This window comes from Protopterus annectens, chromosome 3.part0 (genome assembly GCF_019279795.1).
Source record: "Protopterus annectens isolate FY-2018-M chromosome 3.part0, PAN1.0, whole genome shotgun sequence".
Lineage (NCBI taxonomy): Eukaryota > Metazoa > Chordata > Ceratodontiformes > Protopteridae > Protopterus > Protopterus annectens.
In genome coordinates, this window is record NC_056731.1 from 1,271,229,135 (window position 1) to 1,271,255,365 (window position 26,231).

The following is a 26,231-nucleotide window of genomic DNA, read 5'->3' on the forward strand; positions in this document are numbered from 1 at the left end:
AGTGCTCAAAAAGACATATTGGGTGTGGTCAGAAAGAGAGCAACTGTAAGCATTTATGTTGTGTAAGGTATACCAGAAAGGACAGTCAAGTTAATTTGCAGAATGAAAGGTTTACAGTTACATATTTGGCAAATGATATTTTTTTGCTAGTTTACACACTGTTAATTTTTTAAAGTCAGTGCTACATTTTAAAAGTGACAGTACAGTCAAAAGTTCAGATCCCATGAATGAAGAGTACATCATAAATATTAAGCCACAGGTTCTCCTTCTAGGTTATGTTTGTATAAAGGGCAGACAGGAAAAGTTTCAGAATTGGATCAGTTCATACTTTACCAAGGACACCAGATCCGATTGTAGGCCAGCTCAGCAAGATGAATTAAAGACTGTGTTCTTAGTAATATGTTATGCTGTTAAACATGCGTTTTTGGAACAAATGAAAGGAGTACCAGGTAATAAGTGTATTTATGAGGAACTGCTGATTAAATTAGAGCAATGTGTGTTCATAAACTAATTGGAGGGAGAGTAATGAGTGACAATGGAGGTCATTTTTAAGCATAACAGTTTTTCTCTTGGTGCTGATGAAAATGGGTTTGAAACAGTAGTTGCAGTAGGACGTGGGAAAGGTAGAGAATAGTACCTCCTATACTGAGTCAACAAATACTGCCAATATACTGGCCGACAGATTCAGTGTCAACTTTACCCCCCCCCCCCCCCCCCCAAAGGATCAGTCACAATACCAGTAGATTGCCAGGCACCCAGTGTTACTGCTGCACAGGTTAAAACAGCACGGTCAAAGGCCAAAAATACAGCTTCAATGGGACTGACAATATCCCTGGCTGTATTCTACATGAACTAGAGAGTGAACTGGCACCTCACCCGTGTGCCCTGTTCAATCACAGCCTCACCTCAGGCTTTGTCCCTTCTGAATGGCTCACTGCTACAGTCGTTCTTCTCCACAAAGAAGGAGTGACAACAGACCCTGGGAGCTGTCGCCCATTAGCCCGAAGAGTCTGATATGCAAAGCTATAAAACGCATCATCATGGACCTAATAAACAAGGGTATAGGGAATCTCCAAAGTTTGGATCCCACACAGTTTGGTATTGTGAAGTGTAGATCATGCTTGCTCAACTTGGTCGACTTCTTTGAGTCAGTCACCAGAGCTTGGATGAAGGCAAGGTGGTTCATATAGCCTACCTTGACCTGGCCAAGGCTTTTATTTATTTCATTTGTTAACCGAGTGGTGTCCACCTGGGCCAGGAGACAGTTTTCAGCAGAGATCCGGGGAGAAAAGCTCCAATAGATAACACAATGAAACAATTAAGAAGTTGAGTACAATGCATATTATTACAGGTGATGCAGGCATAGCTAAAAAGTTAGTATTACAGGTACATTACAGTATGGTAAAGTTCATATTTATACTTTCAAAGTACACGAATTTAGTTGACAGACTGACAGCATCTGGCTTGGGAGAAGTAATAGAAATTACAACAAACAGTTACTGGTAGTTGAGAATACAGCGTTTGCAAGAGAGAAGACTTGTATTAAACAGTTCTCCTATATTATTATTATTGGTTGTCTAGTTGAGATGAAAGGTACAAAAGCAGCTTGCAGTCAGTTGAGTAGTAGTTACCATTCCCCACTCAGGAATCATAGAAAAACTCACTATAAGCTAGGCATCAACCCCTATATCACTAGGTGGGTTGCAAACTGACTCACAGAACCCACAGTGTGAAAGTAGCTGACTCCAAGTCAGACTACCAACTAGTCATGGGTGGAGTCCCACAAGGTTTGGTCCTGGGTCCTCTCTTGTTTGGTATTTACTTCTCTGAAATTCAGGCAAACAGGAAGGGACTCTGGCTGGCAAAGTTCGCAGACGATTGCAAGTTGGGAGCTATTATTAACTCCCCAAGTGTTGTTGGCATCCTACAGAATGGCCTTACTGAGACCAACAACTGGTGTCAAAACCATGGCCTTACACATTAAAGCCAAAAAATGTGTAGTCATCCCCTTTGGGGAAAAACCCGGTTCCCATGAAAAACCACATCGATGGTAGTCCACTGAACACAGAAGGCATTATAAGAGATCTGGGAACACAGGTTGTGACGGCAACCTCTCTTTTGCTAACCACATTGCCACTGTGGTCAGAAAGTCCTATGTGACACATCTCATTACCAAGGGTTTTGCATCCAGGAAGAAAAGTGGTCATTGTCTCCCTCTACTCTTCCCTCATTAGGCCAATCATCGAGTACAATGCCCCATTTGGCATGTACTGAAACCTGCAACAACTAGAGAGGCCGCAAAAATACCTCACCAAGAGGATCCTAGCCCTTAAACACTTGTCCTGTATGGACAGACTCAAAAAACTCCAACTACTCTGTCTCATATCACCTACTTAGAGGTGATCTCTGCTAGACTTACAAAGCTGTGTCTGACACAGCCCTGTTAGAAATGCTACATCTAAAGAAAGCCCAATCCCTCCGCACCACATGCTCCAGAGACCTCAACCTCATTACCACAATCAACAGAACGTACTGGAGGGACAGGTTCATAACCTAGAGTCTGCCCATGCTATGGAATAGACTTCCCATACATGTCAAGCAGAGCTCCTCACTGACCCTCAAGAGAAATCTTGATGAGTGGATGGGAAATAGAAAATTCACCCTGAGGGTAACTCCAGTGGCTCTACTCGACAGAGGCACTGGGAACTAAGGTCAGGTGGCACGATGCCAGGGTAATAATATGGCTAGGCTTGTAAAGGTTCCAGGGCCATTAGCCTAGTACACACCTATGAATCTAATGGTGGGGGATGACAAATTGTATATACTACAGAAAATAGAAAAATAGGCCGATAAAGGAGTATTTGCAAGGGACTCAGGAGTATTTGCAAGAGACTCAGAAGAAAAAGAAGTCAGAAAGGAAGCAAAAGTTGCAGGATAATAACAGAGGGTCAAAGTTAAGTGCATGACAGAACAAGTGACCTAGTGGGAAACAGGGCAGTGCCCCTGACAGCTGAACAAAGGTATATATTTAATACCATAGAGATAGAATTTCAGACCTTAAGAACAGAAACAAAAACAGACTGTGGGAAGTTGAAAGTTCCGATTACAGTGGGAGGTGCAAGGGATTAGGGACATTCTTACAGGACGTGAGTAAAGATGACAAGGTTATTCATTATACTGGTGACGTTCTCATACAATCCGAGACTGTGGAAGCACATGTATCACAGCTGAGAAAAGTTCTGAGACTGTTGCAAAAGGCAGGGTTCAAAGTAAACAAATACAAAATAGTTTGTCACAAGACGTAAAATTTCTTGGAACCATTATCAGACCTACAGGGAGGACTCATAATCTGGAAAGGGTAAAGGGCATTCTGCAATTGCCAAAGCCTTTGACAATTTCAGATTTGCATAAATTCATGGGAATCATGAATTACAATAAAATGTTAACGCAGAAGGTGGCACAGGCAATGGAGCTGAAGCTCCCACCAGTAAATTACGTTTTGTTTTGCAAGCACCAGCAGGGAAGAATATTCCGTCAGTGGTGGTGTTGCAGTCTCGGCCATAAGAGGCATCTCTGGCAATGGAACACTAAGTTAAAGGGAGTGTGTCAAATATTCAGCTTTCAGAACGCTTGTTTATTTTTTTGTCACCAATGCATACTTTAAACAGAAAATAGGGAACCCGTGTCATTGAATCTGCACTTTTCTGCGTCCTTTTTGTACAAATTCACTGCTCTTGCTTCTGGAGCATCCTGCTCTGGTTTTGGACAGGTAAGACCACCCACCGTGTGACATCATCAGACACACCCCTTCACAGCCATCATTTCATTAATAATGACCCTGCTTTATCTTTCCCAGGATTGTTTTCATTCCCAAGAGAAAACGGATACTATGCGGTTTTGGTTTTTATCTAGTCGACCTCTAAAGCATGTTTGTGGAATTAAATTACTTAATTTGTCTTGCTGCAATGTATAATGAAAAGTGCTGCCTGTATTGAAGTCTTACTTTTTAATGTAAAAAAAAAAAGACTTGAATGCAGTAATATTGTTGCAGCAAGACTGTAGTAATGTTCTATAGTGATTGTTTTCTTCATTGCTTCAAACAGCGCTGCAGCTAGAATTTAAAAATATCGGCATTGTATGAACTGTTCTGTACCGGTCTTTCTTGTAGTTCAACTTCTCTGTTAATTTGAACCAGGGAAAAGTGATGGTGGTTAGGTCCAGAATCTCCTTATATCTGTTTAAAATTCTCTTGAAAAGTTAAAAGAACAATGGTTTGCATCGCTGTGCATTTTCTGATCAAGAGGTACCAACTCTAGCATGTGACATTGACGGATCGTAATCCTCAGTAGGAAATCAAAAATATTTGCTAGGGGTATGAGAGACCATGAGGCAAAGTCAGTGATGTTCTGCAAAATCGGGGATAGTTGAAACCATTAACATCAGATGCCAGAATAAGAAAATGAAGAAACATGCATTTTCTGAAGAAAAGCAAGTATGTAACTCCTTTTGTTATATAAATTAACAACATTATTTCCCCCTGGATGGATTGCTTACTGCCATAGAGGCTGATAGTGCAATATGGTTCATAAATGAATGCCGATACTGCATTTGCAGTTACGGCTGAAGTGCCTACGCACCTAGAGATTTAATTGCAGCAGAGTTCTTTTTACATTAGTTGCAAGTAGACTGCTAGTATTTTAGATTATATCTTTTTTTTATGTTTATCTAGCTGGAGAACAGATTTTTACTTTATAGGGCACCTATGAATGAATTTGGGGCATTTTTGATTAGACCCAAAAATTCTAAGAAATTAATGAAACTGCAGGTTTTGCACTAGCATGCATTTTCTGAATGATAGTAACTGCCACTGTTGACCAACTGCAGTTTCTCCTAATTAACTAGAAAATTGCAGATATTGCAACAATAAGGAAATATCAGAGCAGTTATATTATTATTGTAATGTTCTTTTACCGATCAGATATTACAACAATAGAGCAATATCAGAGCAGCTATATTGGTATTGTAATGTTCTCTTACCAATCACTTCCTTCATCTCTCTCAACTTTTTTGCCCAAGAATTGGGGGTGTGAAAGTAATGGTGAAAAGACTTAAAACCGGAAACAGTTCGATATTACTCTAATTATTTTGAAAAGTTAATAGTGCAACAGGCTTTCCGTCAGTGTGCATTTTCTGAACAAGAAGTAAAAAAAACTCAATGTATGGCACTATTCACTTGATTATAATCCTTAGCAGTTTACCAGTAAATCAAAATATGATGTAAAATCAAGGTCCTTTTGCAAAATTAGGCAGAATTGAGAGGTATGTTTATTCCCAGTGCCGTAGCATGGTCTTTCAAAATCGTTTCAGTTCACTAATTTTACTAGGGGGTGGGGCAAAAATGTTAGAGAAAATTGGGAATAATTAAAAGGCATTGCCATACTTTATCCTACCAATGTTAGTCTACTTTACTGAATTGCATGTAGCTGGATTGAGCACTACCTGTAAGGTAGTTACTGGTGAGAACAAATTTATTTTTCTGTTTTACAGTTGATGCTTAACTTTGGAAACAATGTTTAAATTGCACCTTGCTTCTTTTTTCTTGCCAAGTATCATTAATTTAATTGTAATGACATCAATGTTGAAATAGCTTTAATACAGTGGTATTGCTTTTTGGATCTCACTTATTTGTGAAATGTTTATGTAATTGGGATTATAATATGCTTTTTTGTATTTGCGTAGTAAAGCATTTTTTTTTAAATATTTGCTTAGTGTTGTTTAAGGGTATGCTAGTCTTACCATGAATATGATCTGGGAATATTTGATTTTGTGGATAGTAAGTAACATGTGCATTGATTTTTGATGGTTGTCTTTGCACGAGTGTTTGCCTGTAAGCACAGTTTTTTTTTTTTTTTTACAGCCATTGCCCTTTATTATTTATTAGTTTGGTTTGGATGCAAGTTCGGTTGGTGCCATGTTACACATTCATTTAAAATGCATTTCACAATATTTCACCATTGCTTTCTAACAGGCAAGAAAAATAGCTATGGGATGATTATTTTGCATTGCTGGCACACACTGATGTTCGTGTTTCACTGTTGCAGTCATTACACTTGGGTTATCCTGCTGGCAGGCTACCCGCAGTCGGCCTGAATTCCAAAGTCTTGGTGCGGCATCGGTTGCTGTCGCCTCTTCCCTGACATCAGTGCGCCAGGGGTATAAAATATGCAGCAGACGCCATTTTCTTCAGTCTTTCTTGCCACGCGGTGCCCGAAGCAAAAGCAGTTTGCAAGTGCCAGTCGGCCGACTCCTGAGATTTTCAAAATTGAATTTCAGATCCGAAGTCTTCTATAAAGCTAAGTACCCCATTGGGGAAACTTTTTTCTTGCTCCAGACCGATGTCTGAAAAAGTTAACAATTGTATTTCTTGTGGGAAGCAAGTACCCCATAAGTTAGGATTTTCACTCTTACTGTATTCCTTGCCTAGGCCCTGACTACGACGTTGCTAGTTGTCGGTTTTGTGCTAGATTTAACCAATGCACTATTAAGCGTCTGTACGATTTTCCTTTTCATTACTTTGGCCGAAGGTTTAACTACATAATGCCTTCGGAACAGCCGATGACCAGATTTCATAAAAAGCGCAAGGAAAAAGAAAAAGGACAGGCATCCGAGGTCCAAAACTAACGATGAAGCCTCTTCTAGGCCAGTCGCCGGTTCTCAGTGAGGCGTTTTCGCAGCCCCTAACACCCGCTACCTCGAGCCACAGGCCACCTCCGACTCCCTCGTGGAGACAGCTAGGCCTCTGGATACTCAAGGTATTGGGCCTTCGGAAACTAATCCCTCAGATGGGTCCGGAGCTGCTGAGCAGGCATCGGCTTCTGAGGGTGTTTTCAGACCTACACAGCTTTATATCAAGCCAACTTCAGCATCAAAGACAAAGACTAAAACAGTTTTAAAGACAAGAAAACAAGTACAGCATTCTCCAGGACAGACTTCCATGTCTAAGAAACAGATGCTCAAAATGGCCGAAGACCTAATGATCAGGGGCTCCCATCCCCCTCCTGATAAGAGGCCTAGGCAAGACACTGAATATGATTCCTCTGATCAGGTTTCCATTTCCTCTGACTCCTCTTCAGAACAGGGATACTCTATTCCTCCCTATGAGGATTCTGATGCTGAAGAATCTATTCCTTCAGCTTCTCCTCCTGAGGATTATTCATTTGGGGAAACCCTGCATACCATGAGGGAGCATTTCCACTGGGAGAGCCAAGATTATTCAGATTCTAAGAAAAGGCTCAGATACTTTCTTTTACTACCTCAGCACAGACCTCTAGCTATTCCTCCTGTTCTAGACATTGTAGATGATTTTTCAGAGTCCGGTCTGTCTCCCTACTCTTTACCTCCTTCACCTTTTAAGCCAGACAGATACTACAGGGTTCCAGATTCTCATAAATTTCTATATAAAAAACCCTGCTGCTGACCCAAAAACTATTTCACAGGGTCCCAAAGGGGTCAAAGCTGCTACTGCAAAAAAAGTGTCCCCTCAGATAGAGATTCTAGGGCACTGGACAGATGGGGGAAAAAAGTTTACACTTCTGCTACCTTGGCTGTAAGGGCTTTAAATTGTCAGTTTCATATGCTTAAATATCAGCAATATTTAATGTCTCTGTTAAAACAGAGAATGTTGACAAATTCTGAATGTGCTGAGAACAAGGAATTGCAGGATTTATTGCATGCAACTGAACAAGTGGGAAAACATACTTTGCAATGTGGTTATGATTCACTGGAGGCCTCTTGCAGGGCCGCTGTAACAGGCTCGGTCATTAGAAGGCATGCTTGGTTAAAAGAACAGACTCTGCCTGATCATGTTAAAGCAAAGTTTATTGGATGCTCCATTACAGCATGATACTTTGGTGTTAAGGCAGAAGAGGTGTTGAAGAAAATGGAGGATAAAGCTAAATCTATGCAGACAGTGAAGGATTTCTTACAGGTGCAGCCACCCAGATTTAGCAGGAACTGGCCTAAGAATTGGTCCTTTCCCGTGTCAGACAGGCCACAAAGAGGCAGATACAGACACCCTAGAGGCAGACAACAGCCCCAGGGCTCATACAGGCCCAAACAGTGGGGTGATTCTACCTCCAAAAGCAGAGAAGACAAATCACAGCCATATAGGAAACAGTCCCAATGACTTCCCTCTGCCAGTGCCAAGCATTTATCTTTTGGCAGCACCCTTAGGGGGAAAGCTAGCACTTTTTTCACAAAATTGGCACATGATTACCCAGAACAAATGGGTCTTATTTCTCAGGGCTACAGGTTCCACTTTCACACCCTTCCAAAGGCAAAAGGTATGCCAGACCTGCCACACAATGGGCAGAGGCACAAAACCAAGTTTCATCCCTCATGGACATGAGGGCTATTCAGCCAGTGCCACAACAAAAGCAGGGACAAGGATTTTACTCAAGACTTTTCTTAGTACCAAGAAAGGACAAAGCATGGAGACAGATTCTGGACCTGTCTATTCTAAATACTTTTCTGGACGTTCCGAAATTCAAAATGTTGACTCTGCAGCAGCTTCTGCCCATGCTGGGCAAAAAGGCTTGGCTTGTAACTTTGGACCTCAAAAAGGCATACCTGCATGTCCCAATCAGACAGTCTTGCAGAAGATACCTCAGATTCATAGCTGGCTCAAAGCACTACCAATTCTCTGCACTGCCCTTTGGCTTATCTACTGCGCCCAGGGTTTTCACAAAATGCATGGCACCAGTAATTGCATTTTGCAGACAAAGAGGAATTCAAATATATCCCTACTTGGACGACTGCCTTATTCAAGCAGAGGCCAAAGACATTCTACTAAGGCATCTGGCATTTGTAAAAAGATTACTAATTTGCCTAGGGTACACAGTAAACGAAAAGAAATCAAAACTAGTACCCTCTCAAGAGATAATATTCCTGGGTGCAAGCTTAAATACAACTGCCCAGATGGCTTATCTCACGCCAGACAAACAAAGGCATCTGACTTCTTACTTCGAAAACATGTCAACAAAGACCCAGTTATCTGCAAGAAAAATTCTGCAGGCTCTGGGCTACATGGCCTCCTGCATTCTGCTAATTCCATATGCAAGACTGCATATGAGGAAACTACATTGGTACCTAAAAAGTGTTTGGACTCAACATTGCCACAGCCTGGAATCATTAATTTCCCTCATTCCTTGCCTGCAACAGGAGTTTCGATGGTGGGCACAGGCCTGTCGCCACAACAAGGGACAGCCATTCACTTTACCCACAGCCAGGCAAGCACCAACAACAGAAGCATCAGATTATGCCTGGGGGGGCCCACATGGCAGGAAAATGTATTCAGGGCACATGGCCCCCAAGCCAAAGGCATCTACACATCAATCAAAAAGAGATGCTAGCTGTACAAAATGCCCTGACAGCCTTCAAGGACCTACTTCATCCAGGACAGCTGCTGATGAAGACGGACAACACCACAGTCATGTGGTACATAAACAAGCAGGGGGGCACACATTCCTACCCCCTCTGCAGACAAGCCATGATTTTGTGGAACACAACATTGACTTACCAAGTACACCTGCAAGCACAATTCCTGCCAGGAAAAACAAATGCTCTGGCAGACTAAGTAGAAACCTCATGGACCCTCACAAGTGGAAACATAGATCCACAAATCTTCAGCATGATAACAAGGATATGGGGACGCCCAGACATAGATCTTTTTGCCTCCCCTTACAACTGCCAACTTCAGAGATTCTGCACAAGGACTTATCACAAACAAGCATGGAAAGTGGATGACCTGTCATTCAGCTGGAAAAACCTTACAGTATATGCCTTTCCTCCACTGCTTCTCCTCCCCAAAGTACTCCTAAAGGTCAGACAAGAGAAGCCACAAATGATACTGATTGCTCTGGATTGGCCACGCCAACACTGGTACGCAATCTTAAGGAGCTTGTCCCAAGGCCCAGCCTGGACATTGCCTCAAATTCCTCATTTACTGACACCACAAAACAATCAGATCCTGCACAGCCAACTCGGAACTCTAAAGCTAGCTGCATGGCGGATACTGTAACCATTCAGAATACACCTCTCTCTAAAGCAGTTATGGATGTCATTTTGAAGGCCCAGCACCAGAAAATCTTATGCAGAAAAATGCAAGAGATTCTGTGCTTGGAACCAGGCACAAGGAATTGACACGCTTTTTCCAAATATTCCTCAGATTTTACAATATCTAACTGCGATGCTAGACAAAGGCCTATCCTTCTCATCAATTAAGATCCATGCCTCTGCCATTTCAGCTCATTACAATACAGGACCCACCCATTTTTTCACATCCATTGCTTAGGCAGTTTCTCAGGGGGGCCAAAAACATAAGACCTCCAAGGAGAGCACAGATACCTGCATGGGACCTCAATTTTGTCTTGGAATAACTCACAATGCCTCCTTTTGAGCCAGCCAATACAGCTGACATAAAATTCTTATCATGGAAAACAGCTCTGCTCCTAGCAATAACTTCAGCAAGAAGAGTCTCAGAGTTACAGGCATTAATGGCTGTGGAACCTTTTATCTTCCATCCGGACAGGGTTTCTCTAAGGACAAACCCAACATTTATGCCTAAGGTAGTGTCCAGTGTGGCTCTTAACCAAACCATTCATTTGCCTACTTTTTACCCAAACCCGCAGAATAAAGGGGAGAGACTTCTGCATTCTTTGGACATACACAGACTACTACGCTTCTACTTGGACAAAACTAAAGCTTTCAGAAAGACTGAGCAACTTTGTCGCATATGCTGCAGGATCACAAGGAAAGGCTATCTCAAAGCAGACTATTTCAAAATGGATAGGACACTGCATTTGTTTCTGCTATTCACAACATGGTAAATCAGTGCCTAAGGGCATTAGACCACATTCTACCAGGGCAGCAGCCAACTCAGCAGCCTTCCTCAGAGGAATACCAACTAAGGATATTTTGGAGGCTGCAACTTGGACTTTAGTGCACACTTTTACTAAGCACTACCACTTGCCTCTTTACTCTAAATCCAGAGCAGGCTTTGCCACTGCTGTCTTGCAGGGCCTTATAGCTATTCCTAATTCTATTTAGACCCAGCCGCCCAACCTCAGCTTTGGGATTCAACCCAAGTGTAATGACTGCAACAGTGGAACACGAACATAGTACAGTTGTGTACCTACCATAAATGTAGATGTTTGAGTGTATTCGCTGTTGCAGTCCAGGTTACCCACCCACCCACCATGCCCCTTTCTTTGCTGAGACTTACCTGTACTTCTCTATTCTATAACAACCTATGTGGTCTATTTGCTTGTAGATGAAGGTATTGTTATTTTAGTGCATGCTTTTATTAGCAATGTTGTTTTAGCCTACCCTTTTGGGGGCACCTGACATCTGGGGCAAGAAAAACTGAAGAAAATGGCGTCGGCTGCATCTTTTATACCCCTGGCGCACTGACATCAGGGAAGAGGCAACAGCAACCGATGCCAGACCAAATGTTTGGAATTCAGGCCGACTGCGGGTCGCTTGCCAACAGGATAACCCAAGTGTAATGACTGCAACAGTGAATATACTCGGAACATCTACATTTATGGTAGGTACACAACTGTACTTTCTTTTATCATTTGTTTGCGTTTGTTTCTGGGAAGGTCTGTGTGACATCAAACAAAAAAATTCAATGGAAACTCTGGGAGAATATCTCCATGAGATAAAATAAAATGGAAAAACTTTTTTTTTTTTTTTTTTGCTGCTGCAGCTTGCCTTACTCTGTCCAAATAAGGACTCCGAGGTAAAAAGTATTTCTTTACTTAGTATTTCTCTTTGGATATCACCCATAATTAGGTTTACACCACCAAGTGGCTAGCCCTGCTGAGGTAGTTCATCTGTACTACACATGCACAGTCACACCTAAGACCAATTTAGAGTGTCCTGTCCACCTGCTGCATGTCTTTGAAATGTGGGAGGAAACAGGAGCACCCAGAGGAAACTCATGCGAACACAGAGAGGACGTGCAGACTTTTCACAGAAGGTATCCCATCCGAGAATCGATCCAGAGAATCTCTTGCTGTGAGTTGACAAAACTAACAGCTGTAAACCTTGGTTCTAGATGATTGTCACAAGTGAAGTGACACCCTGTGCAAAAAATGGAAAAACGGTTTGAGAATGGATGGATCACCCATAATTAATTTCTGATTCTCAAATTGATAGCCATTGTTTTCATAGGAATCTTAAAGAATTTCATGTTAAATCCCTTAACCATTTATTCCTTGCCAATGCCTACCTTTAAGCCATACCCTGGCACTGTAGATTGAAAGAAGTAGAGGTGTCAGAAAGATGCATAACTAAGAACATATGTTAAAAGTTATTTCCATACCTCTCAAGTGTCCCTGATTTGCAGGAAATTCATTATTTTGCATTGTATTTTTCTCTGTCCCTCATAAAATATTTTTTATGATAAATTACTGAGTACTATATTTAGTAATGCTGCTATTACATTTTTCAGACTTTTTTGTTTAGAAAATGCATGCTGACGAAAAACACTTATTCTGTTAATCTTTAAACTGAATTAGGGTAATGATTAAAAATAGTCTTTAAATGATATTTGAACCTAATTATTTCTGCCTTTGTTCTTTTTTCTTGAGCAAAGAAGTTATGCACTTTTTTTATCTACATATTCAATCAAATCTGTTTAACCTTTGTTATGTACAGATTAACTTGCTGCCACAAGCTCTTGAAAAGTATATTGTTGAGGAACCGCTCTATGGATGTAACTGACAGTCTCTGAAGCTCATAAGAAATTACTGACCACTGTCACCCCTACATCCAGCCCCCCCTCCACTCCCCTTCCCACAGGATGCTTAAAGCCTAAGGCCAGGAATAGATTGCTCCTCAGCAGTCTGTAGGAGATTGAGCACAAGCATGGGACTTTGAGGTGGAGCACAAAAGACATGTTTATGCCCTTTATTCTTTCTCGTTCTGTAAGGAGCCCCTGTGCATGCTCCAGTTGTTGCATATGCCTGGTCAGATATGGGAGATGTTGAATTCAATGACTGGTATGATGAGATCTAAGTACCGCATAACAATTAAATCCTTGGACCCAGATGCCATACACTTGCTTAAAAGTTGTGCTATATAGAATGATTTCCTTACTACTGTAGACACATCATGGCCAAAGGCCAGATTACTGTCTACATGCAGCCTCAACTTCCTCGCCATTGGGTTTACTCTTAGGGGTGTATTATCCATGTGGTAGTCTGCAGGAGTAGACCTCTTCCAAAAGGATACTGTTATGTATTTCTTAGCATTGGGTTTTAGACCATGGCTTTGGCATCAGTAATTGGTGTGTATCAAGCCTTTGAGAGTATTTGTGTTTTTGGAGGATTCTGTGACTGTACCTAGTTTGTAATCATCTCCAAATTTGTCCAGCCAGAAGCCCTTGATGCACACGCGCATGTGTGCACCTATCTATCAATATGTGGGTGGGTGAGTGTGTATGTGTAAAATATATATAAATTTGTGTGTGTGTGCAGATGTATATATCAATATGTAGGTGAGTATATATCGAATATATATACATATATATATATGAATATATATACATATATATGAATATATATATATATATATATATATATATATATATATATATATACACACACACACACACACACACACACACACACACACACACACACACACACACACACACACACACACACACACACACACACACACACACACATTTATGACAAAAAGAATGCAAGACATAACAAACCTTCCATATATAGAGCACCTTAATAGCCCCTTCACTCTACTCCGTCTCCTCCAGATTGCTGAGGAATGATCTATGCCTGGCTTACAAGGCACCCACAAACTCCACCTATGAATGGTCCCGTATATCGGTAAGTCAAATGGTACCAGAAATGCAAGGTTATAGGGACCTGAATTTGTCTACGACTTAAACAGAACATGGTGGAGAGACAGGTATGGGTCCAGAGACTGCCCTTCCATGGAACAGGCTTCCCATCTATGTAAAACTGAGTTTGTCTATTTCCCAATTTAAGAGCAACCTACACGAGTGGATGGGCAATAAGAAACTTATACCGGGCCTGGCACCCATATTCCTCATATGGACAGAGGCAGCTTGTAAATCACTGGCCCTCTGTCCTATTTGAACAGAGGACGTCATTAGTCTTTCAGTATAACTTGGTTAAGCTTAGAAAGGCCCCCCTGGGTCGTCCTTAGCCTAATGAGACACAAATTTATGAATCCATGAATATAGGTGTGTGGATTTGCCTTCCTCGAAGGTTGGGTGCCGAGCTGGCAACTCGTCACCGTAAAAACTCACTGCCATTAGCCGACCAGAGTTCTGTTGTGGCCATCCCTAACTGTGAAAAGCCAAAAGGCAGTTTTTTTATATATGTATATTTGTATGTGTATAGATATACATATGTATATATAAATACACACACACACACAATGTATGTGTGTGTGTGTATATATGTATATGTATATATATATATATATATATATATATATATATATATATATATATATATATAAAATGTATGGTTCCCCTTCATATGATCGAATGTCTCTAAACTCGAAAGTCATAAACTCAAAACCAGAATCTTGAATTTAGAGAAACCTGAACATATGAAAGGGACAAAAAAAAAAAAAAAAATTAACACCTTTCAAATGTTTTCGCCACCCCCCTACTTAAATATACGTACACAGAGATCGCACTATAGTGAAGGAAAGGGAAATCTCCCATTCTGCGCTATACGCATAAGTGCAAAACAGAAGATTTTCCATTCCTCCACTATAGTGCGGTCATGGAACATTCACATTTAAACTGCTAGGGTACAGGGGGACCTGGCCCCCTGGCAATAAGATAAGTTAACTTTTTATTTTTTTAAACCTAAGGCTCCCATTCACAATTTTGAGTGAATGGAAGTTCAAGATTGTGTTTTTATATATATATATATATATATATATATATATATATATATATATATAAATGATGTATATACACAAATATATATATATATATATATATATATATATATATATATATAGTTCCACTTTACAAGATCGAATGGATGAAAGCTCGAAATTCATAATAATGGAAGTTCAAGATTGTGTTCTCGAGATTATGAATTTCGAGCTTTCATCCATTCGATCTTGTAAAGTGGAACTATATATATATATATATATATATATATATATATATTTGTGTATACATCATTTATATATATATATATATATATATATATATATATATAAATGATGTGTGTGTGTGTATATATATATATGTATATATATATATATATATGTATGTATATATATATATAGATATATATATATATATATATATATATATTATATATATATATCATATATATATATATATATATATATAAAAAATGATGTGTGTGTGTATGTGTATATATATATATATATATATATATATATATATATATATATATGTGTGTGTGTATATATATATATATATATATATATATATATATATATATATATATACATACACACACACACACACACACACACACGTGTGTGGTGTGTCTACATGTGTGTGATGAGTGTTTCAACTGTCTTCTGTAGTGGTATGTTATGGGAACAGTTTTTTTTTTTATTTAAGATACAGGTTAGAGTTAGAGGCAGGGTTAGCACATTACATAAGTGGAGCATGGAGGCTTTGCTGAAGATATTGGATCCAGTAGTACAAAACTCTTCTACATCTAGAAATCAAACAATCCAGCCAATACTAGGGCCATCGTTCTAAATTCACTCCAGCCAAAAATAAATAAAACAAGGTAGAGAAATAGATTTATAATACGTTGCTTATCCACTACTCTGGAACAAACTGTCCGAGTTAAACAGTGTGACAGTGTTTTTAAAAAGGCTGACTTGCGTATTCATAAATTCACTCCTTGGTATGACTGGCTGGGCCCTCCTTGAAAAGAGGGGAAAGTTAAGGGTGGGCACCATGTTTTGTTTTGCTGTGCAGGACTTTAGCTCAACTGAGAGCATGTGGTCATTGTTGAAGGCTCTTGTGTGTCTTATTAGTTTGGTATTCTTTTACACTATTGTGTTTTTTCTTTTGTGGATAGTGACAAAAAGTTTAGAACTAGATGTTCTTCGTGTTTCACTGTTGCAGTCATTACATTTGAGTAATCTGCTGGCAGGTTGCCCTCAGTCGGCCTGAGTGTCAGTCTTGGGTCCTGCGTCGGTTGCTGTCTCCTCTTCAATGACGTCAGGTTGTCAGGAGTATAAAACATGCAGCCGATGCCATTTTATTCAGTCTTTCTTGCCACGCGGTGCCCGAAGCAGAAGCAGTTCGCAAGTGCCGGTCAGCCGACTTCTGAAATTTTCGCATTCGAGTTTCAGAATTGAAGTCTTCAACTAAAGCTAAGTACCCCGTTGGGAAAATTTTTCTTTCTCCTTAACGATGTCAGTAAAAGCTAATAATTGTATTACTTGTGGGAAGCAAATACCTCTCAAGGATTTTCATTTGTACTGTTTTCCTTGCCTAGGCCTAGATCATAACGTGTCTTGCTGTCGGTTTTGTGCTAGATTTAACCAATGCACTATTAAGCGTCTGTATATTTTTGCTTCAAAATATTTTGGATCCAGATTTAATTACCCTAAAATGTTGTTGGTTAGCAGTCTGACTACCGGAGTTCACAAAAAAACGCAAAGAAAAAGAGACTGAGTGTCCTAAGTCCAAAACCGATGACGAAGCTTCTCCTAAGCCAGTCGCCGGTTCACCGGTACTCCGTGTGGTGCTTTCGCAGCCCCTGATACCCGCTACTTTTGAGTCGCAGGCCTCTACCGAGACCCATACCAGCTTCAAAAACATCTAAGTCTAAAAAAACGACACGAGCCACGTGCTCAGGCCCCTATGCCTAAAAAAACAGATGATCAAAATGGCTGAGGACTTAATTACCTTGATCAAGGGTTCACAACCCCCCCCCCCCCCAAGAGGCCTAGGCAAGACACTGATTATGAATTTTCAGATCAGGTTTCCATTTCTTCTGATTCCTCCTCTGATCGGGAATTTTCTATTCCACCCTATGAGGATTCAGATGCAGCAGAAGAATCCATCCCATCTGCATCTCCTCTGAAGGATTATTCTTTTGGAGACACCTTGCATACTTTAAGGGAACATTTTCATTGGGAGAGTCAGGATTTCTCTGAATCAAAAAAGAGGCTTAGGGATTTCCTCCTTCCTCAGCGTAGGCCTTTGGCAATACCTCCTGTATTACATGTGTTTTCGGAATCAAGCCTGGCTCCTGATTCCCTACCTCCCGCTCCTAGTAAGCCAGACAGATATTACAGGGTTCCTGACTCCCACAAATTTCTATTCAAAAATCCTGCTGCTGATCCTGAGACTATCTCACAGGGTCCCAAAGGTGTAAAGACCTTTACAGCCAAAAATCCTACCCCTCTGATAGAGATTCCTGGGTGCTGGATAGATGGGGGAAAGAAGGTTTATACGTCTGCAACCTTGGCAATTAGGGCCTTAAACTGCCAGTTTCATGTGCTTGAATATCAACAGCATGTTATGGGCTTATTGAAACAGAAAATTATGTTGATTTCTGATTTGTGTGGAAAATAAAGAATTAAAGGAATTATTGCATGCAGCAGAACAGGTTGGAAAGCATGCTTTGCAATGTGGTTTTGATTCCTTGGAGGCCTCTTGCAGGGCTGGAGTTACTGGATCTGTGATTAGAAGGCATGCCTGGCTCAAGGAGCAAAATCTGCCTGATCATGTTAAAGCTAAATTGTTGGATGCCCCTTTACAGCATGATACTCTGATAATGAGGCAGAGGAGGTTTTAAAGAAAATGGAAGACAAAGCTAAATCTATGCAAACTGTAAAAAGATTTCTTACAAGTCAGCCACCCAGGTTCAGTAGGCACTGGCCTACCAAAAATTGGTCCTTTCCTGTGTCCAGCCGAGCCTTTCAAGGCAAATCCAGGCGCCCAAAAGGCTCTAGATACTAATCACAGGGTTTCTTACAGGTCAAAGCAATGGGGTGCTTCCACCTCCAAATCTGGAGGAAACAAAGCACAACCCTACTTTAAGCAGTCTCGATGACTTCCCTGTACCTTCACCAAGCACTTATCCTTTGGCAGCCCCCTTGGGGGGAAAATTAGCATGTCGTGTTTAAAATTGGCATTTAATTACCCAGGACAAATTGGTATTAAACATAGTATCCCAGGGGTACAGATTTCATTTCCATACTTTGCCAATTCCAAACGGTTGGCCAGATCTGCCACAAAATCAATGGGCAGAGGCTCAGAAACAAGTTGCGCCCCTCATGGATATGGGGGCTATTCAACCAGTACCAGAACAGGAAAAAGGACAAGGTTTTTATTCAAGACTTTTCCTGGTAGCCAGAAAAGGCAATGCCTGGCGTCCAATACTGGACTTATCAATTTTGAACACATTCTTGGACATTTAAAAATTCTGACTTTACAACGGCTACTGCCTATGCTGGGCAGGAATGCTTGGTTAGTGACTCTGGACTTAATAGAGGCATACCTGCATATCCCAGTAAAGGAATCCTGCAGAAGATAACTTCGCTTCAAGGCAGGTTTTTTGCACTACCAATTCTCTGCACTACCCTTTGACTTAAGTACTGCGCCCAGGGTCTTTACAAAGTTCCTGGGACCAGTAATTGCATTTTGCAGACAAAGGAGCATACAGATTTATCCTTACCTGGATGACTGTCTCATTCAAGCAGAGAACAAGGACATTCTTCAACATCTGGCGTTTGTAAAAAGGCCCCTAATATGCTTAGGGTACACAATAAATGAAAAGAAATCCCAACTGATACCCTCTCAAATAATTACATTCCTGGGTGCAAGCTTGAATACAACTGCCCAGATGGCTTACCTTACGCCAGACAAACAAAGGCAACTGACAACATATTTCAAATAGATGGCAACAAAAACCCAGTTATCTGCAAGACAAATTCTGCAGGCTTTGGGGTTCATGGCATCCTGCATTCTACTAATTCCATATGCAAGAGTGCATATGAGGAAACTTCAATGGTACCTAAAGTTTATGGAGTCAACATTGTCACAGTCTGGAAACAGTGATTCCTCTCATTCCCTGCCTACAACAGGAATTTCATTGGTGGGCAGAGACATGTCACCAAAACAAGGGACTGTCCGTTCACTCTACCCCCTGCCACCCAAACCCTAACTACAGATGCATCAGACTATGCTTGGGAGTCCCACCTGGTGGTGAGATGCATTCAGGGCATATGGAGCCCAAAACAAATGCATCTGCATATCAACCAGAAAGAGATGCTAGCTGTTCAGAATGCTCTGGCAGCCTTCAAGGACTTATTTCATCCAGGACAACTACTGATAGACAGACAACACCACAGTTATGTGGTACATAAATAAGCAGGGGGGTGTACACATTCCTACCCCCTTTGCAGACTAGCCATGGCATTGTAGAACACAGCTTTGACTTACCTAGCACATTTTCAAGCTCAGTTCCTGCCAGGAAAACAAAACACTCTGGCAGATGACCTAAGCAGAAATCTTATGGACCCGCACGAGAGGAAACTGGATCCACAAATCTTCAGCATGGTAACACAGAAATGAGGGAGCCCAGACATAGATCTTGCTTCTTCCCAAAATTATCAACTGGACAAATTCTGCACAAGGACTTATCACAGACGAGCATGGAAAGTGGACGCCCAGACAACTTAGATTTTATTTGAACAGGACTAAGCCTATCAGAAAATCTGAACAGCTGTTAGTTGGCTTTGCTGCAAGGGCAGAGCGGAAGGCCATTTCAAAGCAAACCATTTTTTAAATGGATAGCCCATTGCATTCATTTCTGCTATAAGCTCTATGGAAAACCTACCCCACAGGGGATAAGATCACATTCCACCAGGGCTGCATCTACCTCTACAGCCTTTCTCAGAGGGGTCCCTACGCGGGACATCCTAGAAGCTGCTACCTGGAGCTCTGTTCATACTTTCACCAAGCATTACCACATGCCTATTTTTTCTAAATCCAGAGCTGGTTTTGCCACTGCAGTTTTGCCGGGCTTAATAGCTGATCCTAATGCTCTGTAACTTCCTCCTCCCTTCCTTAGCTTTGGGAATCTACCCAAATGTAATGACTGCAACAGTGAAACACACAGAACATAGTGCAGTTGTGTACACTTACTATAAATGTAGATGTTAGAGTGTATTCACTGTTGCAGCCCTGGTTACCTTCCCTCCAGCCCCCTGACTTCTCTTTGCTCTACCTTTCCTTCTTGTTTGGTGTATTTGAGCTTTCTGGTGTATTTGCTTTTTGTTGGAGGTGTAACATAACATGTAATTGCTTCCCATTATGGGGGCACCTGACATCTGGGACAAGAAAAACTGATGTAATGGCATCTGCTGCATGTTTTATACCCCTGACGTCATGGAAGAAGAGATGGCATCCAACGCAGGAATCCAAGACTTTGATATTCAGGCTGGCTGAGGGCTACCTGCAGGCAGATAACCCAAATGTAATGACTGCAACAGTGAATACACTCTAACATCTACATTTATGCTAAGTGTACACAGCTGTACTTTGCGAGTACTGTCTTTGGGCAACTCATTGGCAAGAACCCTGTACTTTTTGTCATGCATTCAGCACCAGTGTTCTTAATGAACGTAAAAGGAAACTTATTGATAGGGGTCTGATGAGTAGTTCCTTCCAAGAACAGCTGGAAGAAGGTCAGATGTCTCTAAAAGTCACAAAAGGAAATCTCCATTGGATCCTGCTTCGTAACAGACAAAAAAGTCAAAAGCGACGGAGCCGAAAAGTTCTGTCTCCGATTCTACTTCTTCGGTCTTGGTGTCTGTTTCATCGGCTCCAAGACGATCATCTGTGTCGAGATATTTACCAATCTTGGAACCAGTTTCACCAACGTTAAGATCTCCTATTTGGAAAGGAGATCTCCATCTATCTCCACCCGTTCCTCCAGGACACTATCTGATGAGGATGTAGAGCGGGTGGTGAAGAGGCTGCTCTGTGACCCGGCCCTGGCAAAAATTTTAGCTTCTCTGGACCCAAAGGTTTCTGCTCTGTTCCATCCTCAGTCTGCTGTTCCTCCTCCAACTGCCTCACTTTCGGAGTCTAATGTTTTGGGTCATATAGTACTGGAACCCTCGGTTCCAAGAACTCTTCCTGCTTCCTCAGAACCGATAACTCTAACTTTATCGGCTCAGTCTGGAGCCGATGCTCTCCAGTCGAATCCGGAAGGGATAGTTGCCACATTTTTTCTTCGGCTCCGACCCTCCCTCTCGGTGCTTTGGCTCGTATGTCTGCTTCGGAGCCTGCTCCTCCTGTTCGGAGTCTACCTTCTGTTTCCTTTGAGTGGAGGTCTTCTACGTTGTGGGGTGGTAAGGCTTTTGAGGCGATAGAGAGCTTTGTCAAGTGCTAAAGCCCTGCCATTGGACCAGACATCCCTCCAGCAGCAGGTGGCAGCCTCTTCTACCCCGCCTGCCCCTAAGCGTAGGGAACCAGAGCCCCAAGGAGCCCCCGTAGGAGGTATCCCCTTTTCCGAAACCTCCCCAGATTACCCCACTGGAGAGAGGTCCGTTGGAAGAGAGTTTGTAAGAGGAAGCATATTGACTCACCCGAGTCTCTCACTTCTGACACTGATTTGTATGAGTCAGAAGGGTCCCCAAGATCCCCCTCTGAGGATGTTTCTTTTGCGGACATCCTATAAATCCTTAGAGGGGGTGATTGGAAGACCTCTAACCCTACTGAGGACGAATCAGTGTACCTTGAGGCTTTTGGTTCCCGACCTTCTACCTCCTGGGTAACACTGCCATATGACCAACTGTTAGGGGTCATATCTCGGAAAGCTTGGACCTCTCCCGACACAGTGGAGCCTGTCCTGAGGAGGCCTAATAAGTTTTTTACTGCTCCAGAAGACACTCCCTTTCTAACCAAGGGGAGTACCTGTGGATGCTGTGGTGGTAGCAACAGCCACAAAGAAGGAGTTATCCGAGACATCCTCAAATATCCATCCTCCTAATAGAGAGTCTAGTACTATGGATAGGTATGGGAAGCGTACTTTTTCTTCAGCAGCTTTTACCTTACGATCGCTGAACTACCTGTCCCATTTTACTACGCTACAAAGGGATCTCCTAAAGGAGTTGGGAGATGCCCTTCAGGATTCAGTAGCTTCGGGATCCACTGACAAGGTATTTTCGCAGCTGTCCACCCTTACCTCTATTGCTAACTTCTCCTTGTGGCTGATTACTTGTGCAGCTGATAGAGCGAGCAGGGCGGCCACATCAGGGATCTCTCTTAGGAAACATTCCTGGATGTGTCTATGCAATTTTATGGAGTCCTTCAAGACTTCCTTTACCAAAGTCCCCTTTAATGGTTCATCTCTTTTTGGACCTCCAGGTAAAAGACTGTGACCAGGTGCGAGCAGGAAGGGAAAACCTTATCTGCTGTTGGAGTCCTTCTCCCTTCCTTCCAGACCCTATCTCAAGGGTCAAACAGGAGGGAAAATGTGGTTCCATAAATCCCAAAAAGGTTTTCCTCAAGCACAGGGTCAACACTGCCCTAGAGGCAGAGGGTGAGGTTATAATGGAAGGTGCCGCTCTCATGGCAGAGGGGGTCCGCAACACCAGGGTGATAGATGCTTTTTCTGATTGACCCTTTCATCGCCTCTGAAGGGTTGCCGAACTGTCTGTCTCTGCAGGCAGTCGGGGGTCGTCTGTCACTGTACCCAAGTGTTTGGCTACAAATTTCTCAAGATAGATGGGTACAAAATATAATTTCCAGAGGTTACCTTATTCCTTTAGTTTCCGATCCCCCTATAAATTGGTCTTTACCAGATGTACCACCCAATCAAATAGACCGTGCAACATTTGAGGTTATCTTGTTGCTTCAAAAAGAGTCATCCAAGAAGTCCCCACAGAGCAAATAGGATCCGGAACTTAGGATTCTTTTTTATTCCCAAAAAGACCAGGGACTGGAGATCAATTCTAGATCTCAGCAAGCTGAACAAGTCTGTAATAAAAATTCGAAGTTCCGTGTGATCACTCTGCAGTCAATTTTCCCTTTATTGGAAAAGACAATTGGAAGTGCTCCATAGATCTTCAGGACGCGTACTACCATATCAAAATGGACAGGCTCTTCAGAAGACATCTGCGCTTTTGGCTGGGAGCAAGTCATTTTCAATTTCGAACTCTGCCCTTTGGCCTCACTACAGCCCCCAGAGTGTTCAAATGTATGGCGGTGGTCACGACTCACCTGAGACATCAAGGATTATGGGTGTTTCCGTACTTAGACGACTGGCTCCTCACCGCTAGCACCAACTAATCAGAGCCAGGGACGAGACTCTATCCTTGTGCGCCAGATTAGGAATTACAGTAAATCTAAAAAAATCCGCTTCATCTCCATCGCAGCGTATTGTCGTCTTAGGCTCAGACCTAGACTCAATCACCATGACAAGAAAACTGACACCAGAAAGGATAGAATCATTGCACAACCAAGTCAGACTCTTGCTGACCAAAGACGAAATACAGGCCAGGATAGTTCAAGTTCTAGGTACTATGGCATCCGCCATTCTTGTTAGTTCCCCTAGCCTGTCTACACGAGTGCTTCAGTGGCCACTATTTGCCCAGTGGTCAATGCAGGATTTATCCTTGTCCCACCAAATGCTCATTGCAAACTCCTGCAAGAAGGATCTAACATGGTGGTTACATACAGATCAGCTTTATCTAGGTCGTTCCCATGTTCTCCCTCAACAAAATGCAGTCTTGACCACGGGCGCTTCCCAGATTGGGGGGGGGGGCATTATCTGGGAATGACAGTCCAAGGTATCTGGCAGAATCACGAGAACCACTTGCACGTAAATGTTCTGGAGATGAGAGCAGTGCTGTACACGTTGCAAGCACTTCACGGTTCTCTTCCCACCAGGACAGTTGCAATTCAATCAGACATTTCTGTAGTGTGGTACATAAACAAGCAAGGGGGAACCAAGACTTAGCCACTTTGTCGAGAGGCACAGAGAGTATGGAAATGGGGGATGGATACTCAACTTTTTTCTGGTAGTAACGCACATTCCGGAGAAGTCCAGTGTGATAGCAGACAAACTGAGTCGAGCAATTCTGATGCCTCACAAGTGCATCCCTGAAAATAGAAGAGATTTTCCGCAAATGGGGCCACCCTTGCTGCGATCTATTAGCCACATACATGCCCACCAAATGCAGCAACTATTTTGCCCTCCTTCCCCATCCGGAGATGTCACCCAGGGATGCTCTGGTCCACAATTGGCATCCGGGACTTTACACTTTTCCACCCTTTCCCCTCGTACCCAAAGTGATTCAGAAAGCAAAAATGTTGAAAAGTACCCTGATCCTCATTGCTCCTTACTGGCCTCGCCAAGTCTGGTTCCCCTTCCTGTGGCTTTATCTCTTGGAGGAACCATGGATTCTGGAACCATCTCCAAACCTCCTGATTCACCGATCGGGACATTTCCATCCTACCATCCAAACCTGAAATTGACAGCATGGCTGCTCCAGTTCCAAGGATAGCCATGTGCATATACCTTTCTCCTACTGTTAAACACATTCTCATTTCTTCCTACAAACCTTCCACCAGAAAATTATACTCCCAGCAAATGGAAAAGGTTTTCCATTTGGGTGAAAAAACAAGGCATAGATTCCTACTCTGCTCCCATAGTCTATCCTGTCCTTCCTCACATCTATTTTTCAAGAAGGAGCTGCAGCTGCTACCATTAGAGTTCAGTTGGCTGCCATCTGAAATTGTTTTCTCCACCATTCGAACAGTCTTCTTCATCCGACTTGAAATTGTTGTCTTGGAAGACATTGTTCTTAGTAGCTATAACATCTGCTGGGAGGGTTTCAGAATTGCAAGCTCTGACCATTCTTCGATCTCCATTTATTATTTTCCATAAGGGCAGCGTTTCCCTAAGAACTAATCCTTCTTTCCTCCCTAAGGTTTGCTCAGAATATAATCTAAGCAACTATTGAATTACCAGTATTCTTCTCCAATTATAGTAATAAATCAGAATACAGGCTGCATCAATTAGATGTCCATAGAATTCTCCGATTTTACCTGCACAGGACTAAAGATTTCAGGAAATCGGATCAATTGTTTCCTTCTCAGAGAAAAACAAAGGCTTGCTTGTTTCCAAAGTAACTGTCTAAATAGCTTTCAGACTGCATTTCATTTTCTTACAAAAGTGTTGGGGAAACAATTGCCTGCTAAGGTAAGAGGCCATTCAACTAGAGCAGTATCAGCTTCATATGCCTTCAAATCCAAACTTCCAATCGATAACATTTGTGCAGCAGCTACATGGGCAAGACCTCATACTTTTGTCACTCATTATAAATTAGATTTGGCCTCCCGGGACAGGTCATCCTTTGGGGGACACTGTGCTAAAGAGTCTCTTTGCTTGAGCCACTAGGGATAAAGGTGTTGGGGACGCTGTCCCATCCAGCAAGAATTATGTCGAGATAGGACTACATAACATTAAGAAGTTATGTACTTACCATAATGTTCCATGTTTGTAGTCCATCTTGCCTACATTCTTGCATCCCACCTCCTTCCACCTTCCTGTATCCTGGAGGTACTGGTGGACTATCCATTATGCTGTCTGACCTTGTTATAGTTGTCTGTCCTTATGCCATGGATAGTAAAACAAAATCATTTTGTTTATATGTACATAGTTATTGATAGTATAATCAATATTATGTATTTAGTTACTTTCTTGCAAACAAGATCTGGGGAATTGCTGTGGTGCACCATGTGATAGGGGATAGCTTCGAGCCAGTAAAAGCTCTTGAGCTTTAGAATCGGCCGAGTCGGAGCCGAGGTTCGGCTCCGAACCCATCCAGCAAGAATGTAGGCAAGCAAACATGGAACGTTATGGTAAGTACATAACTTCTTATTTTGTGGGTTCTGATAATCTCTAGATGGCCACTGAGAAGTGTTAAGCCCTACTTAGCAAAACCTGTCTATCAGGACTTCAACCTGAGTTTCTTCACTGATCACATACCTGAGCTGCGGAGAACAGATGTGACGTCCTTCCATAAGGTGTTCCCTCTACTGACCCTCAAAATTACAAACCTGTTAGCCTCAGTATTATTTGCAAGGCTATGGAATGCATTATAGTTGAACTAATAAACTGTAAAAGAGATGA

General features: G+C 42.0%; 1 protein-coding gene across 1 annotated transcript in view; it reads left to right on the top strand.

The window, feature by feature from the left end:
- The first annotated feature begins 535 nt into the window (after positions 1-535).
- The window catches only part of LOC122797057 (protein SSXT-like), a 1,137,981-nt gene continuing 1,112,285 nt past the window's right edge, over positions 536-26,231 (top strand). Inside the window, exon 1 of the mRNA XM_044065833.1 lies at positions 536-623. Coding sequence (XP_043921768.1) covers positions 536-623 — 88 coding nt within the window. The remainder of the gene's footprint in view (positions 624-26,231) is intronic.